We start from the raw sequence: 18636 nt of genomic DNA, 5'->3' as shown, positions 1-18636 counted from the left end.
GGGTATCTTACGTTTTAATGGAGCACTTATTTTATTATTTTTGTTTAATTGATGTCCAGGCAGCACCTTCAGCATTTCCAGACTCTGCTGTCTTGTTAATGCTGAGTGCCTGTTTGGCCATCTTTCTCCATCAACTTAAGTTGACCGGATTAGAGGGAATAGTTTTAAAGTGAAAGCTGAAACACTATTGTTTTGCTGTCTGTATGTCTGAGCTGGTTTAGGAGACAGTTTTCATCACAGCTGTCCTTTCATCATTTGCTGGTTAGGGAGTATGTCTGATGGTAATCTCCATGAGAAATGAAACAACTGAGTGATAATTCTACATTTTTGGGAAGTCTTCAGGTCTTCCCAGGTATTCTGGGGCAGGAGGGCAGAGAGGGTTGTTTTTTGATTAAATAGAAAATTACTGAGCGGGTAAAAGACTGTTCCTGGTACAGTACATCATCATTTTGGCTCTTTCTGTACAGAATCATCCTCAAGGGAAAACATGTACCAAAAGTCCGTTAAATAGGTCTTGGTTGACTGAATAGCCTGCAGGAGATGAGACATAACTGTCATCTGCGTTGCCAAAGCTGCAATCTCCTTTTGGAGAAGGAGAACAAGTCTGGATCACTCATTCCCTTGTCAACTCTTTAGCATGCCATGAGTTCAATTGCAGATATTAACTTTCCCATCTAACAGGGGTGCTGTGCATCTATAACATCCACACTGCAACAGAGAAAGAAACTGAGGCAGGGAGGGCAAATGACTAACCTGAGGCAACACGGAGAGTCACTGGTTCACCCAGGATTAGGACTCAATATGTAATTGCTTTTATTACTCTGCTGCCTGCAGGCCTCAGACAAAGCAGAGGCCCATTAAGTGCAGTGCTTTTTACATGGTGAGGAGCAATCCCTGCCCTACAGACCTTGCTGCCTGCAGTAGGCTGAGGGTGGAGGGGGAGGTGAGGTGCCTTGCCCAAGGACACAGCAAGTTGAAGACAGAGCAAGGGAGGGAGCCAGCCCTCCCTTCCCTCTGCAGCCCATTCCACTTTCCAAAATGAAGTCCCCTATGCTGTTCCCCAGCAGACTTTCCCCTTCACAGCACAGCTCTTAGTTGCAAGCTGATCCATCTCTGGAAGGTCCCAAGTGCCTCACTGAAGATCCCAGACCATCAGCCTCACCTTCAGTGTTTAATGAAAAGCACAGAAAATATCAGCCTCTTGCAGTGAAACAGAAACCTAAGGAAGAGCTGCAATGGGAGGTTTAAATTTCTGTAATTCCTCCCCTTCTGGAAGAACAGCTGAGAGTGTAGAATCTTTGGGCATAGGGAGGACACTTCATCCCTGCAAAGGGACCATCCTGTTTTCCTCTGGCTGAAAAGACTGGTAACGCTGGATGTTAAATGGCTTGTCTAAAGTCCTAGGAGAGCTCAGCATATAGCTTGTGCCATTCCCCTTCAGGTACTTAGAGGAGTGGCGTGGTGCTCAAAGCTTCAGTAGGGCTGCTGAGATTCCTAGTATTGGGAAAGCTTTTTGATACGGGCCTTGTTGTTGGTGCTGATTCAGTGAACCTTTGATTTTTGGCTGATGAGAAGTTGTCTGGAAAAGGAGAAACTGTTAGAAAGATGAAGAAAGTTACGAGCAGACTAGTTGAAATACTCAAAGATAGGTGAGCTTGATGGTTCTGGGTGGAATTGAAGCTATAAGATCTTGAGGGACGTGAGCTGCTTTTGGACCCTTGGACAAGAGGAAGAGCTTGAGTCCCTTCTGCGGTGTCAGCAGCTAACAGAACCAGGTGCCTTTATTGCTGTGTGTTCCTGGTTGAGCCCAGAGCTGTTGGGAATGGGTACCACAAACCTTTTGGATGCTGCTTGCCCTAAGCTGGTTGCAGTTAGTACCCTTTGGACATACACAAGGATGAGACTGTGTAGCTGATGGAACCCCATATACCACTTGCCTGCTGCCCTGTCACTGTGGCCAATGCTGTATCCTTCAGAGGATCAAAAATGCGTGGTAATTGTGTAACTTTCCCCATGATATTTTCCCAGCTTCCAACTGTTTGTAGTTCAGAATTTTAAAATCAGGTACACTTGTCTTGATGGATTTTTCTCCAGCAGAACTTGTCTCCTGCTTTCTTTAATGTATGTAGGCTTTTAGTATTGCAGCATTTTGTGCCAAAAAAATTCCATGTTTATTTGTGGTCTTTGTGAAGAATCACTGTGTGTTTAAACCAAAGTTTTGCTCAAGATGTTTGTGTGTTTCCCAACTCTTCTTCTAAGAGAACATGAAAATTAATTTTGTATTTGCTTTTTTCCACATCACCTTGGAATGTATCCTGTTCTGTCATACAGAATTCCAGCTTTCTCCTCATTGTCTTTTTTCCAGGCTGAAAAGTTGTCATCTCCTGTATTACAGAAACGCATTAAAAGGATTTGCTTATTCTTGTCACCTTCCTCTGAACTGTGTTCCCCTCTTGTCTCTTTGAGGCAGGGGACCACGGCTACACATTGAATTTTAGGGCACTAGGCATGTGGTTTCTCTGTTAAACTCTTAATCTAACCTTTGCTTTTTCTGTACTCCATTCTCCAAGGCTTTTTGTTTTGATGTCTGCAGCTGTTTCACATGTTGTGTCTACTTAAGGCTACTTCAGTGCTACACACTGTACGACCGATTCTTCTCAGTTATGAGGGGGAAGCCTTCCATGCTGTCGGTTTCCATTCTGCTTGATGAGAACTTGAATTCTCCACCACTGTCTGTGACCAGTCACTGGGAATTGAGTGCATGGTGCAAAGTTTGGCGCCACAAAACTTTTTTTCCAGTGAGTCACACTTCAGCACAGTTGCTACCTGAGTTAAAGGCCCTAAGTGTCATGGTGTGTAGAAGAATCAGATCCACAAGAAGAGGAACAGTCTTTGTGTAGAGCACAAAACTGTTGGAGACAATGTAACCTTGTACAAGTTAGAGTCAGTTGCACTGTAATGAAGCTGCTGATTTTTATCAGGTTATAGCAGTACCTCCAAAAGGTCTGTCTGGGTGTTGCTAGACATAGCAAACCTGTCTCCTTGTGGTGGCTTGCTGCCATGCGAATCGCCTCCTAGTTGTGTACAGGCTCCTTTCCCATCTCTGCTGTTGATCCACTGTGTAACTGTGAGCAGCTTTACTTCCTTCTGTTTCAGTCACCGATGTAAAGAGGGGGGATATCCCTTGCAAGGCTTTGTCCTAGTGTGACACATATACAGTGGTGCTGAGATTATGCTATGTACCCTGTGTTGTGAAGGCAATGCCATGTCTAGCCAGCCTGTCCTAATGCTGCTTCTCTAACATTCCTGTGGATCTCTGCCTCCAGCCGCAGTACACGAACCTGGGGCTCCTGAACAGCATGGACCAGCAGATCCAGAATGGCTCTTCCTCCACCAGCCCTTACAACACGGAGCACGCGCAGAACAGCGTCACGGCCCCCTCGCCTTATGCCCAGCCCAGTTCGACTTTTGACGCTCTCTCGCCCTCCCCAGCCATCCCTTCCAACACAGACTACCCAGGACCTCACAGCTTTGATGTATCATTTCAACAGTCCAGCACAGCAAAGTCAGCAACATGGACGGTAAGGATATAGCATCACTTTGCTCCTTCACTGGCTTCAGTCCCCATGCCCTTAGTGATACTATTCCTATGATACATATCAAGGCTTATGCAAGGACAAAGTGACCCGAGTACTCTTCAGAGTATGATGTGTCACACAGATGGGAAAGATGTATCTTGGTTGCTCTGGGAGGGTGTGGTAGGAATTTAACCATCAATAATATCACTAGATCCCAGGTGAATAAAGTGCCTGGTTACTTAAAGACCTTTTGGGTCAAGTAGGTATGCTGAAATAAAACCTTGGGTGGGCATTAGCATTGCTTCAGTACTTCCCTTGGCTTTCTTCAGCATCCATGGGTTTCTGTGAGGTTTAGCATACGGGGCCATGCCAGCAGGATGGAGGTGGTGCTCCTTGTTCAGACCCATGCAGGGTGAGGCTTTCTCTTTTTCTGTGTCCTTTTCTTCTTGCAGCTTGTGTGGGAACCCCACTGTCACCAGCTTAGGTCTGCCCTGTGTTGGGTTTCTGTTAAGAGGGAGGGGTTGTTTTATTGTGGGGTTTTGTTGTTGGTTTGTTGTTTTGGTATGTTTTATTTAACACTTTGCTCTTGCTGTCAGAATACTGCCTTATAAAAAAAATATGGAAGCTTGAAACCTGAAACCCAGTTCTTGGTGGTGCTGGCTTGATTGTTCAATCTCTGGAGACTTCATAGTCCAGGACACAGCACTGCAGGAGCTGTAAGTCCAGCTGTTGTGGTTTAGGGCTCTAAGAGCAGACATGGTTATAGTAGATAGTATTGCTGTCTTAAAGGTGTTCAATATTTGCCTTTGTCTCCTGCAGGCACTTAGAGTAGGTGCAGCAAATAATGTCCTACCCCATGCTACCCAAATAAAAGCAAGGATTTTATTTTATTTTTTTTTAATAAAAGAAGATCAAGTTTCTACCAAAAGCTAGGAGCATTAAAATAGCGTGTGCTTTTTATTATTATTATTATTTTCCTTTTTAATTGGACGAACTATTTTAATCTCAGATTTAAATACAATCTAGTTGCAAATGCAACTAAAAAAGTAACTCCCAGCCACTGCTGCCAGCAAAGCAGCAGAACCCTTGTGCTCCACTCTGGAAAAAGATGCCACATAACAGTTGATCACTGTAAGCTTGCATCCTCTATGTTTTAAAAGCCTTTTCTGGTAAAATTTGTCTAGAACTAATATTAAGAACTTAGTTCAGAAAATTGTGTTAAATGAGGTTAAAATGTAATAGGTCCAGTCACAACCGAATTTTTCATTTGTTTATGCATAAAAGGGTGAGACATTTTAAGGTTGAGGTTGAAATTACATTTTTTACTCATCTGCATGAGGAGTGATGCTCTTCTGTACTTCACACTCGTTTTCATGTCCATGTTTCTCCTATGGCACTATACACATTTTCACTTCCTTTTAGGTGAGGAAACTGTGGGTCAGTTCTACTTTGCATTTCTCAGGGCAAAAAAGCGCTGGCTTGGATTTTTGCAAGCTGCTCTGGAGAGGGTCCTTTGAAGGAGATATGAAAAGACATTCTCTTTTGATACATATGGTACAAAGAATTATCTAATGCAGCTGCAAGGAACCAGAGTGTTTGATGCTGTCCTTTCAACTACGAAAAGCAGTCTTTTGAAATGAGGCTTGAACGTATGGAGTAGGCTGTTCCAGCAGAGATGAAGGCGAGAGAGCTTAAAGTAAGCTTAAAGTTAAGCAAGCACTTGAGATATTTTACCTTAGTGGTAGTGGATTTCTGGGATAGAACTGAAGGCTGAGTTTTAGTGTTGATATGAGTAGTGGTCAAAGATCAGATTACATGCTCACTTTAAAAATAAATAAAATCAGTATTTGGTGACTACAGTCATCAAATGTGTGCAGCCTAAGGGAAGGCACATTTAGCTTCCCCTCCTTGACCTTTACCCTGATGTGGACCACTCTACCAACAGATGAAGGTGTGTTTCCTATACACGTTGCAATCTGTCTAAGTCTATGTATTTTACTAAAGGAATGGGCTCCTGAACAGCTCTCTGAACAGAGAGGAGTGAGTGTGGTCCAGGTGTCCCTGCACTGAGCCAAGTGGCCCAGATTTAGCTGCTCATGCAGGAGCTGGTAGTGTGCTGTGTGTTGGCAGTGGATTATGACAGTCCTGTGGTGGTGGCTGGGGACCTTCAATCAATACACCTTTCAGAGCAGAGCATCTTTCCATCTTCAGAGCTCTGCCCTTCTGCTAATTAATCCACCAACTCGTTTCACATGAGCTCTTGAGCAGTTGGTAATATGTGTTCGACAGCTTTATCAGTGGGGTGGGTGGGGAAGGACGTGAAGGCTCTCCTTCCCACTGTCGTCCTGAGAAGTGTGGAAACACGCTTGAAATGTTGATGAAAGGAGGAGTGATTGCCCCATCCTCTCAGCAAGAGCAAGTTCTTGGAGTTGCTCATCCCCCCCCCCCATGTGACTTCATACACTTTGATTAATGCCTGTCATCTTTTTTTTAATGATGGATTAGGAACTTACCCAACTGGAAGAGTTTCTTCCACTGCAGTGACCTATTAAAAGTTTAATTACTTGATGACCCCACCCTTATTAAGAGTCCAAAACTTGAAAGCCTTGTTTCTGGGTTGTTGTTTTTTGTTTGGTTGGTTTTTTTTCTTCCTTCCCCTCTTGCAGTTCCCCAGGGTAACAGTATTGTAAGGAAATCCACTGTATTGCCCTTTCCCCTGTTTGGGAGTGGATGAGCCAGATAGACCCACATTGCCCTGCTGGGAAGGCTCAGGGGTGACTGGCAGGGGATCTGCTGTGCTGGGTGATAGCTCATTTCACCTCACCAGAGCTCCTCCGAGCTTTTGGGCTGAGTCATGTCAGATCAGCTCATGGGAACGAAGACTGTGGGCTTGGTAAGAGGAATGGGTTAGTTCTCCAAAAAGCAAGAGCTGCTTTCATGGAATGATTAGAGACCTGTGAAGATGCTTCAAATTTCTAAGCCACTTGGTGCATTTAGATCCCAGTCTGTGTGCTTTGGAGGCAATAATCTGGAATCACATGTAGATCCCAAGGTTACTTTTGTTGGAGGTGGGGGGAAGAAGAGTGGGTACTTGCTGACTACCTAAATGCCATGTGTCTGAAAATGTCCCTGGCCTGGAAAAATTTTTCTCCTAAAACTTTTTTGTTTTTTCCCCTCCAAATTCTGGAAACTCTTTCTGTGGGGGAGTTTTATTGTCCCCAGACAGTGGACACCCTTTGCAAAATCAGCAGTATTTGTACAATGTAGGCTGGAAGGGAGCTTCTCTGCTCAGGTTTGTGATGGGTTCCTAATTAAAGGGGGCAACAAAAAAAAAGAGCACAATTACAAAGTGAAGCACGAGCTGATGGTAGATGAGAAGGTGATTCCATATGTATGAGCAGTTCACTTTGAAAATATTACGAGTTTTTTCTCTGAAGCCCTTCATGACCTTAAGTAGGAATTCCAGTAAAACGTGCTGTCTAATCAGGTTAGGTCTTCATTTGTATGCAATGTTGATCTAATTAATGATGACAAATTGAGATTGGATTGCAGAGGACTTTATAAGCATCCTTGATTATTTTTTTTAATTAATGACCTCAGAATGCAAGTAAGAATATAAGCAAGTTAATCAGTCTTTTCAGAAGGAAAATCTTTAACAATTGAAACTCTATTGAAATATTTAAAAACAAAAGCCTTTATAGTCTAAATTGGACAGAGTTTCTCCTGTGCATACTCATACAATAAAACCTTTTTGAAAACCATGCTGCAAAGGAAAAAGCAGTTATTGTTTGTAATGCTGAGATGCAGAGTAGGTTGCTGAGGTTGAGTGAGAAGCCCTCTGAATTGGGTTAAGTAAGAACTTAAGCAGAATAGCGTCCCATTTATTGTGGAAAATTCCCATGTGCCCATGTGTGGCAATATCTCCTCCTATTTCTGCAGCAGAAGAAAGCGAGGCATTTCAAAAGTTTGCCACCGCAGATTTTTTTCTTTGTGGAAGTTGTGTGCAGACCTTCCCCACCCACTCTGAGCACAAATAAATAAATAAACAACTGCACTCCCTTTTCCCTCTAAAAAAATATTTGGCAATCACCTGTCACTAGCAGAACCTGCTACATGGGGAAAAACAGGATTGCAGTAGGAAAGTAAAAATTAAAATTGTATGTCAAGATAAGTAAAAGTTAACATTACTGCCAAATGCAAGCTATCAAAAAATTAATCTGATCCGCCCATCCCCAAAAGCAAGATACCACCTTATAAGTCATGAGACTCTTTTTAAAAGACAAACAGGTTCTTCTTACTCTTCCCCAGGTTTCTGAGCCTTTAGGGTGCATCTACTAAATATTTTAAAACTTTTCATGGTAGTCACGAGAAGGCAGAAATTGCTTTAAGTTTTTAAATGAAAACTGAAATTTATTTGCAAATTTTGGATTCAGCTGAAGAAAGATACCCAGCCCTGCAAGACTTGCATAATTCAGGTGTTGGCAATACCTGAGTTTAGCAGTTTTATTCTCATGGCCTGCAGTGGGTTGGAGCTGAGCTGGGGTTTGTTATGAAACACAGAGCTCTCCAAAGGTGCAGTCCGTGTTCCAGGCAGGCTTGCTGGTTTTCCTGTTCTCTGTAAACTCAGCTGTACCTACAACCATCAGAAAACGCTCAGATTTCAGACTCTCTTTGCTAGCAAAGCTGGATAATAATCTCTGCAGCGTGCATGAAAGCAAGTAAATGGATAGTGCCAGTTGGGCTTGGTGGATTTGGAAAAGCTGCATTTTAAGGAAGCTGAAAGGAATGCACTTAGATTAGTCCACACGAGCAATAACAGGTTTCTGTGGTTGAGAGAACAGATTCCTTGGCTGGGCTATCTCAGTATTTTTATTTCAGATTGGTTCATTCCATTTTTATTTTTTTATTTTAAATACATTCTGTGTCCTGATCGACCTAGTAAAATTGGGAAATTGTTGCCAGTCTCTATAAAATGAATTAAAGGACTGTGCACAAGCACAGTGAAGTGCTGAAGGGGCAATTAGATGTGTACATTGCCTTGACTCAGCAGTTCCTAATTATGTGTTCAGTGTTCTTTTAGATAATCTGTTCAAATAGTGCATCATTTCAGTAACACTGGCAATGTCCAATATGTCCTGACTGCCGTAATCTCTGCCTCACATGAAGACTTTTTCTAAAGGCTGGTGACTCTCCCGATGAGCACACAGGTGGGGCTGTGCCAAGTGTTCCTGTGAAATCTTAGCCTTGTGACTCCTTGCTGGTGTGTTGGTCAGTGCAATCGGAGCTTTCCAGTTTCACCCGTTAACATTGCATTTAAACCTAGCTGTCAGGAGAAAGGCACTGGAAGTGGCCTTGTTACAGGATTTTGGATTTTCTTGTCCTCAGAGGCTCTTAGTCAGCAAAAATATAGGATTTGGTTGTTTGTACAGGGCTGGTGAGAAGGGTCTTTGTAAGGAACTCATTTGTGCAGAGGGTTTACAGACCATGAGCGCTCAAATTGGTCACCTACTGGCCACTCTGATAAGAAATGTAGGCTTTCTCTTCAGCCCAGCTGGTTGTCCAGCATAATTTCACTGGTGATAAACCCCCCCCTTGTTACAAGAGGAGTGAGGAAGGGAAAAGATGCTGTAATCCAAAGGGAGAGAAGCAATCTTCAAGGAGGAGGCAGCAGAGGAGGAGATGGGGTTGCAGCCCTTGGATGCAGACGCTGCAGGCTGCGAGAGCTGATGCAATGGTGTGAACTGAGGGCTTGGCTCCTCACCCATCCCGGCGAATCAGGAGTGCTGCTATATTTGGGCATTTGTCTCAGGTGAGAAGTGGTTCAGATTTGGCTTCCTTAAGCTCTCAGCAGCTGTGCCTCTCTGAATAGGCTGTTTCCAGCACGTGTGGGCTCTTGGCACAGGGCAGATCTCAATTGCCACCATTACTCTTGTGCAGGGAAGAGATGGTGATCCTGTTTTCCTGCTTGAAGAGCTTCTGAGGTGTGTTTCCCTCAGTGTGACATTACAGGACCTAACAGCAAGGCTGTTGAGGCATATGTAACTTGTCCTAGGTCATCTACCTGGAAAGAGAAGAGCTGGGCTTGTTGTCTTTGAAGGAGGTGCCTTTCTCACGGCAGGGAGGTGTTTTCAAGCTCACAAAGCTGAGAAGAACCAGTTCGGCTGTGAGAACCAGCCAGGAGGGGCCTGCTGGCTTCTGTTTGGGTTTTTATGCTTGAGTGAAATGAGATCTGAGTGCATTAGGTTCCTTTTAGAATGTAATTGTGCTTTTTCCCCATAATATCTTTGTCATGTATATTTTGATTTTATTACTAGTTACCTTCTTCTGTTACTCCTTACAAGCAGCTGTACAGATCTGCATAGTAGTTTCTAGAAAATGTCTTGTGATGTGATCTGTCTTGCTTTTCTTCTCTTTCCTTTTTGTATCCCTGATTGTTTTGTAAGTCCTACCGAGGCAGTACTGCCTGCCTGTATGAACTGGGGTTTTGCTGTATGCTCTCTAATAGACCAGTGATGACAGAGCTGCACTGTGGTGTAAGACCGCTCTGTAAGGGACAGTCTGTACCCCACACGTCTGGTGATGCCCAGGGAGGACGAGAAAGGAAGTTATTTACTTACTCTATGAATTGGTATCTAGTAGCACTGAGAACTGAAAATTTGGGTCTCCTGCTTTGAGTATGTTCTTTCAAACGGCACAGTTGGTGTGGGACACCCAGCACGCCTGACCTGTTGAGAGAAAGCAGGCATCAGATGTCATGAATGTCCTTCTCTCTCAGCTAGGATTTAGTCTCTTAGTTGCAATGTTTGTGGCTGATTCTCTCCCACTGTAACAGGAGATGAGTTAGAGCTCACTTCAAGTCCCCCTGGATCTGAAAGTGAAAAATCATGAGACATTAGAACATAGGAGGATAGAGAAACAATGGGGAGGGGTTATGTCCCCCACAGGGCCAGAAAATTCCCCTGCTGATTTGTATCAGCAGTTTCTAGTTATATTGGCATCAATATTTCTTTTTCCCAGAAAATTTGTTATAAGGTTTTAGCTATTTTTGAAGGAAAATTCAAAGAAAAAAAAGTAAGTGCAAGAAACTTTTTTTGGTTCTTGAAGAGTTTGGTATTTTTTTTTTTTTGGCCATGTAGAGAGGAAAAAGTGTTAATTAAACATAATTTTCATCAATACAACTTGCACAAAAAAAGCCCCACCTACTTTCATGAGAAAGGAATAAAGAGAATCATAATCCTGGATTAGGTATCTTTCACTACACATATATAAAAACAACACCGTGTGAAAAGGGGGAAAATATATATGTGTACATACACACACCAAACATACCAATGTGCCTCCAGCAGTATTACCAAAGGAATTAACTTTACAAGAAACAGCCACAACCTGGAAAGAAGCCATTTTTCAAATAAAAGCTGAATGAGACTTGTGGTTTATGAGAACTATGAGAAGGAAGGGTTAAAAAAACATTTACAGATAAGAATAGCTGATGTTGGGAGATGAGTGAACATCTTTAAGTAAGGGAGGGTCACTATTTAAATCAGCTTTTTTTTTTTTCCCCTCCTCTTAGCTGAAAATTGGCTTCTAGTAAGAGCAACATGTAGGATTAATGTAGCACTTTAAGTCTTCAAAGTACTGCACAAAGATTACTTCCCTAATCAGCAAACACCTTTGCTTGGTAGGCAAATCAGGAGTGGAGTCGCCATTTTAGAGAATGGTAACCGAGGCGCCAGAAGTGCCAAAGTTTCCAAAACAGTAGTTTTTTGGGGTGGATTTTATTCCCCCCTTTATTTTTTTTTTTTTCTTTTTTTGATGCTTCAGTTTTTCTGTAACATTCAGCATGGGGACTGCCTCTGGGCTGGCTTGTAAAAGCTGCTGAGCTCTCCTGGATTTCACAAGTGCTAAGCATGCAAAGCAGCCCGGCAGAGCTCAAAGAGGCATCAGCAGAGTTGCCTCCTTACCTTTCCAAAGGTCACGGCCCGCTGGCCCAGAAGGGAGGCAGCGGCTCCAGGGCAAGGAGGGTTTCCTAATAGATTTCCCCCATAGCACTGATCTGTTTAAGGTAAACTGCATAACTGAGCACTGTTACAAGCTATTTCAACCCTACAACAAAAAAAAAGGTCGTGCAAAAACTGTTTGAGTGGCTGTTTAATATGTTATTTTTTTAGTAAAGTATATCAGGTAGGCTGATGCAAGACCTATTGCTCACTTTGTAGAGAAAGACTGCCCTTGGAGAGGATCGTTCCTTTCTTTAGGTCAGCTGAAATATCACATTTGTCATAGATATTATGTCCCTGCCAACTCAATGCAGAGCACACAGAGCTTTGGCAGTGTGCTGAAGCAGCGTAATTCTGTGTGTGTTGCATTGGTGGTGCTCCGTATGCTGAGGGCTTAGCTCCAGTGCTTGGCAGACCATATATTGTGAAGAAATTCCTACTTTGTTTTAAAAAGAAGTATCCTGGGTAGGGATGCCTCCTGTATAGAAAGAGCATGAACTTTATTATGCAATGGAAGTCTTTTCATGAGGTTTTGCTATGTGCAGGTGTGTCAGATTTGTTATTGTAAACACAGCAGGATAGCTAACCAAGTAAGAGCTTAGATCCTCTTGCAAATAGACGTGAGTATTGATACAAACTTTACCGTTTCCAGTTGGTAAAGATAACACTTAAACATTGGAACAAAAGTTGGTGGAGCCGCAGAAGGAGAGTGCTAGTTTTTCCTCATTTTTTGGGGTTTTTTTTAGATGTATTCTGTAAGAGTGGATTTTTTTTGAGGAGAAGAAAATATTACTTGTTTGATTAAAAAGGAGTATTTTATGATCTGCTGATACACGTTAGCTGCTGAAATTCATCTAAATTCAGCTTTATGAAAAGTTGAAAAATGTGCTAGAGGAAACATAGGAAAACAGCGCTTAGGCTGATCTGGCTTTCCTAAACACTTGAGAGAGGACTTGGGTCTAAATTTTCTGGCTCTGTTGTTTTTCCCCATTAGCCATGATGGCTATGCTGCCTTGGAGCTTTCCTCCCTGCATGTTTTGTGCCCTGGGGTGCACCAAACTCTCCTCCTGGGGAGAGAAGCCACCCTGCCAGGAGATGCCCTGCTCAGGAGCAGCAGATTTGGCTCCCAGCCCAGCCTCGGAGCCACTCCTGCCCTGTGATTTAGATGTAATCTGGGTAACATTGTGCAAGTTATTCCCTCTGCCTCTGCTCCCTCTCTTTCCCCTTTCTGCATACTCACACTCAAATCTTGGACTGTGTCACGATGATCCTGTGTTGTAAAATGCTTGGACCCCTGATGTGAAATGCTTGAGGGGGACGGCTGGACACTGCTGCTTGTTGTGTGTACCCTCTCAGTAGCCTTATCTTTCAGGCCTCTTATTTTGGCTTAGTTACAGGCCGTTAGAGTCTTTCTACAAACTAACTTTTGAGGCAACCAAAACCTATCTCCAGGCTAAGACTTGAAGGCCGAATGCCTCTTGGGTTATCGCTTCCCCTGTTTGAGGTCTTGAGCTTTACCAGCATTGGTCCTACCAGGTGTGAAAATTACTGACCCAGCAGCCATTTGAGAGCTATGGGAATAAGGAAAGCCTCTTCCTGTTTCATAGGCAAAGCATGATGCTGTACCAGCTGCTGTATTAGCTGTGGTGCCAAGCCTTGACAAACTCACCCTGCCACTTGTCAGGTCTTATTAGCTCAAGTGTGTGAGCTGTGGTGGGGAGCTGACTTGCTCTTGACCTTGCAGTGGGAGTAAAGTGAGCCCAAGCTTGCTGTTAAACCTGCACCCAGAGCTCCTTGGACCCCCCTTAAAATGCAGGGCTAGAAGAGATTCCCATGGGGAAGGGATGGGAACGGTGCCACTGGGCTTGGTGCCCAGCCTGAAGGGTGTTTGCAGAGCCGGCAGCGGGGCAGGCAGAGCACCCGCTCTGTCTGCATTTGAGCATCAGCATCACCATGGGTGGGAGAGAAAAAGTATTCCCATGAGATGTTTGTCCAGTGTCTGAGCACTGAATGATCCCTCTTCATTAATCAGCAGGGTGGTGGCTGCTTTTGCAATGAGTTCCTTGTCTCCCATCTCTTCTCCTGCAAACCTCTCATACAACTCATTCTTAGTCATTTTTTTTTTTTTGACCCATCCTTGGTGAGTTCTTGTAGGCATATGAGCAAAGTGGACTTTTAACAAAAAAGAGTCTGTGCATTTCTACAGTAAACCTCTTACAGTATTGGTACACACAAAGGAAGTGGTGAGGCCCCTAGGAAAATCTTCAGAGAAGTTACCATTAGTTCTGTAAGGTTTGGCAAAGACAGAGCGCACAGACTGGTTGCTTTGCAATCAGTTTCTGTAAGGAATTCATAAATTTGACCTTTATTTGGCGTTCCCTTTGTGTGCTGACTTCTCTGAGTCATTTTGGCCCATTTCCTTTGCCATACCTCTCAAAAGGGCTGCAGAGGTTGGAGTCTGTCTTTCTGGGCTTGTTTTTCAGCAGACTGATCTGTGCAAGATAAAGATGGGGAGAACTGGGTTGCTCTGGTGCTGCTGGCGTTCAGAGGGAGCACTGCAGCATGGTCCCTGGCCGACAGCAAGAACAGCTACATGGGCAGGACGAGTTCCAGGATGATTTTGCAGGGACACGTGCTGGAAGAAAACAACTTCCATGCTCCATGTCTTGATGCCGAGATCACAAAAACCCTCTGATGCTGTTAGTCACTCTGTTGATCCCAATCTGTTTAATGGGGCTATTTTGTTTCAATACACTGATATTCTGATGTGTGTTTTGCAGCTTATTTCAGAGAAGCTTCCAAAACATACACTCATGAGGTGTACCTCTGTAGTGAGATGGCTTGGTAGCATTTTAAGTGTTGATAAATCACCTGTCCAGGATTGACTCTGTTGGTTAATGATTGAGAATGGCTCACCTGTGACTGCTTCCGTCTCCACCACACAGGTCTGAGCTGTTGCCAACCACCCCCTTGCCTCTGGAAGTCCAGCTCCTGTGGTGCACCTTACATTGGACCCCCCAGGTCATGCTGTGTCCATGGCATGACCCCAGTGTAACCTGCTCACTGGGGAAGTCAGCGTTTCTCTGCTCCCAGGAGGAGCAGAGCTGAGCATGCAGGCAGGTGCTGACTGCCAGAGAGTGAGTGGTGCAGGATGGCCAGCCATTCCTGTGTGCTGGGGACTCTGGCTCTGGGCAGCTTGCTTCCTCCAGCCTGCCTGGCATGGCTCAGCAAGGGTGTAGCAGAGCAGTTCACTCAACTTTTTTTAATGCTGGTTTGTTGGGGTTTTTTGGTTGTTTTTGTGTTTTGGTTTTTTTTTTCCTTTTTCCACTGGCCATACCAATCTGATTACACCTTTGAGGGATCATCTGCCCCTAAAGCTTAATTAAGGAACTCTTGTCTGACTCGTCACTGACTCACCTGCCTCTGTATGAGCTCATGTCTGACTTGTCCTAGGAAGATAGTGAAATATGTCAGGCTTCTCTGAAATATAGCAGTTTTTTTGTTTTATTGCATCCCTGACATTGCTGTTGGCTCCGGCAGAGGTGAACAGAAAGATGACTGCCCCAGCTTGGTTACTTTTATCTAAACTTAGTCGCTTGCCTCTTTGTGCCTTGAAAAACCAGATGGGGTTTTGCTTGCACAGCTGTAGGTATGTTAGAGTTAATAAAAAAAAAATATTAAAAATTAAATAACCTTTGAGTTTTGGCTTCAGGCAAAGTAGGTGAAATGATGTGTTTTGGAGATGAATGCTCTTGCAGGAGGCAAGATGTAGCTTGCAGGAGAACATCTGCAACCAATCCATTCTGTATGAGATGGGGCCAAGACTTGTTTATATCTCAGTACCTGTTCAAACATGTTATAGCGCAGCAAAAAAGAGGTTTTGAATGCATTGAGGAAGGGTGGGTAAGACGGGAAAGAGACATCAAGTTGAATGTTTGCTTAATAGCTTTGATTTCTTCATTAAACTTTTAAGCACTTTAATAATTTGGTTCGCTGCTTTCAGAGCACTGTAGATTTTTTTTTCTATTATTATATTCTTTTTCTTTCTTAAAAGTGAAAAAACTCTACTCATCTTGGTGCTGTGAGGTGAGCTTGCTTTCTGGCCTGGAGCAAATCTGCTGTTTGTTATTCCTTTGTACCCTCACTGAGGACTGCTGGTGGTAGGATGTTCTGTAATTCACTGATCAAAGACAGTGCAGAGACTCAGTTACCAGGCTGGCTGCCCCGACCCCAGAATGCAGCTTCCCAGTCCAATGCCCCTTGCCAGCTGCTCCCATCCTCTTTGTTCTGTAGGAACTGAAGGTAGCATGAACCTCTTGCAACTGCAACTTGCAGAGCTCCTTTGCCTGCCTTTAATTGTGCACCTGAAATGCCTCTTTCTCAAGGCCTGTGGCAGCATAGAACAGTTACATGACTCAGGAGCAGCTGAAGTGGTGAACTTGGCAATAGAGGTTGTCCTGCTGAGGTTCTCATATCATCGCGCTGATGTTTCTTATCATATTGAGCTCTGTGGCTTTAGGTTTTTTGTAAGATGATGCCTCAGATGCACATGCAGCTGTATTATTGGTTTGCATGTGTAACTAATGAGAGTTTTGAAGGTGCAGACTGTGTATGACTGGGATCTGTTGTCATTGGAGTGTAGCAACTGTTACTTGGATCTTTTTCATTGTCTTGTGGGCTGGATTCCTTGCTGGGGAGCTGAGGGGAACTGATTTGGGCTGAGTAAGGTGGAGGATGTGAACACAGTGCCTCTAAAATCCTACCAAAGGAAAGGGCATGTATTCCAAATACTCTGTCCTATGTAGAGATGGGGTAGTAATACTACCTGGGTAGTATTTTGCCAGTGCTTAAAAACAGCAGACTGCTTTTTTGTTCCTCCCCTTTTCTCAAACCAAATCCTGCTGTGACTTTGCCAAAAGTGCTTGTGTAAGCGAGGCAGTCCTGGTCATGTGCTGATCTTCATCAAGTCCTCAACAGGGAAGCAAATTAAGAACTGCAAGATGCACAAATTCCTGTCCTTGGCCTTTGATGTAGACAGGGCTCTTCCACTCTGCATTTGCTCATCAGAGGTAGGTTATTCTTACATGTCTTCATGCCATTGTCAAGTGCCTGGTGACTCTTGGTGCTTGTTCACTTGTGCTCCCTGGCTGGCTACCAGGAAGGCCTCCTACGTCTTGTCCACACTTGGCAGGTAGGCACACATCCTAGGGATGGCCTTAGGCTCCATGCAGTGTTGTGTGGACTTGCAGGCTGTGCCTAGAAAGAGATCTGCTGTGTCTGTATGGTGCTGCAGCAATGGGCAGGGTTCATCATCCCTGGCACATTGCAGCTGGAATGTGATGGTTTTGGGGCTGTGCAGAAATGTCTTGGCCGTGCCTAAACTCCTTTTTACTGCATGTCAGACACTGGGTTAACATGTGGCCAGCCAGCACTCCCTGCAGCTGCACTATGGCCAAGCCTTGAGCAGGAGCACTGTTTGCTTTTGCCTTGCACTGCAAGAAGTATCCTGACCTGGAGAGGCATTCAGGGCTGTGTTCAGATGCAGATTATATCTCACTCTCCCATGCTTAGGCCTTCAGATGAGGAATTTAGGTGCCCTCGTCCTTCCTTAAATTTGTTTTGCTGGACTGCATGAAGAGCCTGATGTGTATTTCAGGCTGCCCAAATGGGTCTCTGTGCTGATACAGTGTTGTCTCATGCAGTGTTCCTTTTCTTCCTTCAGATCTCAGTTGCCTTGACACTTCTGAGAAATTGGAAGAACTTTTCCTTTGGAGAGAGTTTCTAAAATGGTTGCCTGACTGTGGTTTTGTTTGCTTGCTTCAGAGCTTCCATCCTGAGATCACTGAGGAAGGTGGCTGAAGCCACTAATGACACCCTCTTACTCAAGCATTGCCTTAATGCTCCAGTTTTATCTCTCTCCTGTGCAAACATTGCCTTGTCCCCAAAAACCTCTCTTTGCTCTTTCTGATACAATAATGCCTCCCAACCCACTACAGCCATGTGAAAATGGGTCCCTCTTGCTTTTGCAAGGACTTTTCAAGGAGCTTGCTGTTTGGAAAGTCAGCACATGGGGAAGCACATATCAGCCTGTGTGGGAATGGGGTGGTGGGGGTGTGTTTTGTTTTGTTTATTTCCCCTTGGCTACACAAGCAGCTAAAACCTGTAACCTACAGGAGTTGGAAGCTCCATGCAGAAAATTAGCTTAGGTTGGTGGAAGAGTTGAGATCGCATTTTTCTTGGCTAATTAAAGGATTAAAGGTGCAGAGATTTAGAGTGAACTGTCAGAGTGCTACAGAAGAGAGCCTTTGATGGTTGAATCCGACTTGAGATTAAACAAATTGCATTTAAATAAGAAATATGTGGCAACAGTTACAGTCTAGCTGGGCCTCTATTGTTTGCTGTCCTCCAGGATCAGGTAGCTGGTGTGCTGTGGCTAGGGCTTCTTTTCCCTTACCAACTTCCTTCTTCACAAGTGTCTCCCCCCAGATTGTTTCAAATCTGTTGCCTCCATGCTTTGTAAAATGGGCTTTTTTTTTTTTGCTTTTTTTTTTTTTTCTCTAATGCAGTGCTTTGTGCAGAGGAGCCTTGCTCTCTACCTTACACAATAATGATCTGCTGCCCATCACAGTAGTAGCATGGTCACATACTTGTGGTGTGTTCTGTAATATCTCTGATCCTATTTAGGGTTTTTCTGCATCCTGGTGCTTTGCAATCTGCAACTGGAGAGCTAAATACTTCCCTGTGGACTCTTTTCTGTTGCTCATTGTGAAGCTGGTGGATGGAAAGAGTCTTTTGGGTTATGTCGGTTGTTTACTGGTGTCTTCCTCTTACGTAGTGGTGGCTGATAAAATTCTGGAGATGTAGTTGGCTTCTGTAGGTTCAAAGTCCTTGCCTTCTTTGATGTCGGTTGTCTTCAGTGGACTACAATTGCAAATGGTTTGCCAGTGTTAGTCCCAGCCCTTCTCCTGCCTTTTTATTTGGATAGGAGTCAATTCAGAGCTGCTAAGGGGATGTTTTTAAGTGTTACCCTTGATAGCACTTGCAGTGGTGAGGCTTGTGAG

General features: G+C 44.0%; 1 protein-coding gene across 8 annotated transcripts in view; it reads left to right on the top strand.

Moving 5' to 3' along the window:
- Window positions 1-18636, top strand: part of TP63 (tumor protein p63) — a 100292-nt gene that overhangs the window by 49498 nt on the left and 32158 nt on the right. For 7 of the 8 annotated variants that reach the window (XM_050308793.1, XM_050308795.1, XM_050308797.1 and 4 more), the window contains one exon: window positions 3327-3581. In XM_050308793.1, the coding sequence (XP_050164750.1) occupies window positions 3327-3581 (255 nt within the window). Of the gene's footprint in view, window positions 1-3326; window positions 3582-18636 lie in introns of those variants that run through there. The other variant, XM_050308801.1, reaches the window with a different exon arrangement.

The sequence above is a fragment of the Myiozetetes cayanensis genome, unplaced genomic scaffold (genome assembly GCF_022539395.1).
Source record: "Myiozetetes cayanensis isolate MyiCay16 unplaced genomic scaffold, myiCay2020 scf13, whole genome shotgun sequence".
Taxonomy (NCBI): domain Eukaryota; kingdom Metazoa; phylum Chordata; class Aves; order Passeriformes; family Tyrannidae; genus Myiozetetes; species Myiozetetes cayanensis.
Note: the sequence above shows the minus strand (reverse complement) of the source record. Positions and strands in the feature narration are given on the sequence as shown.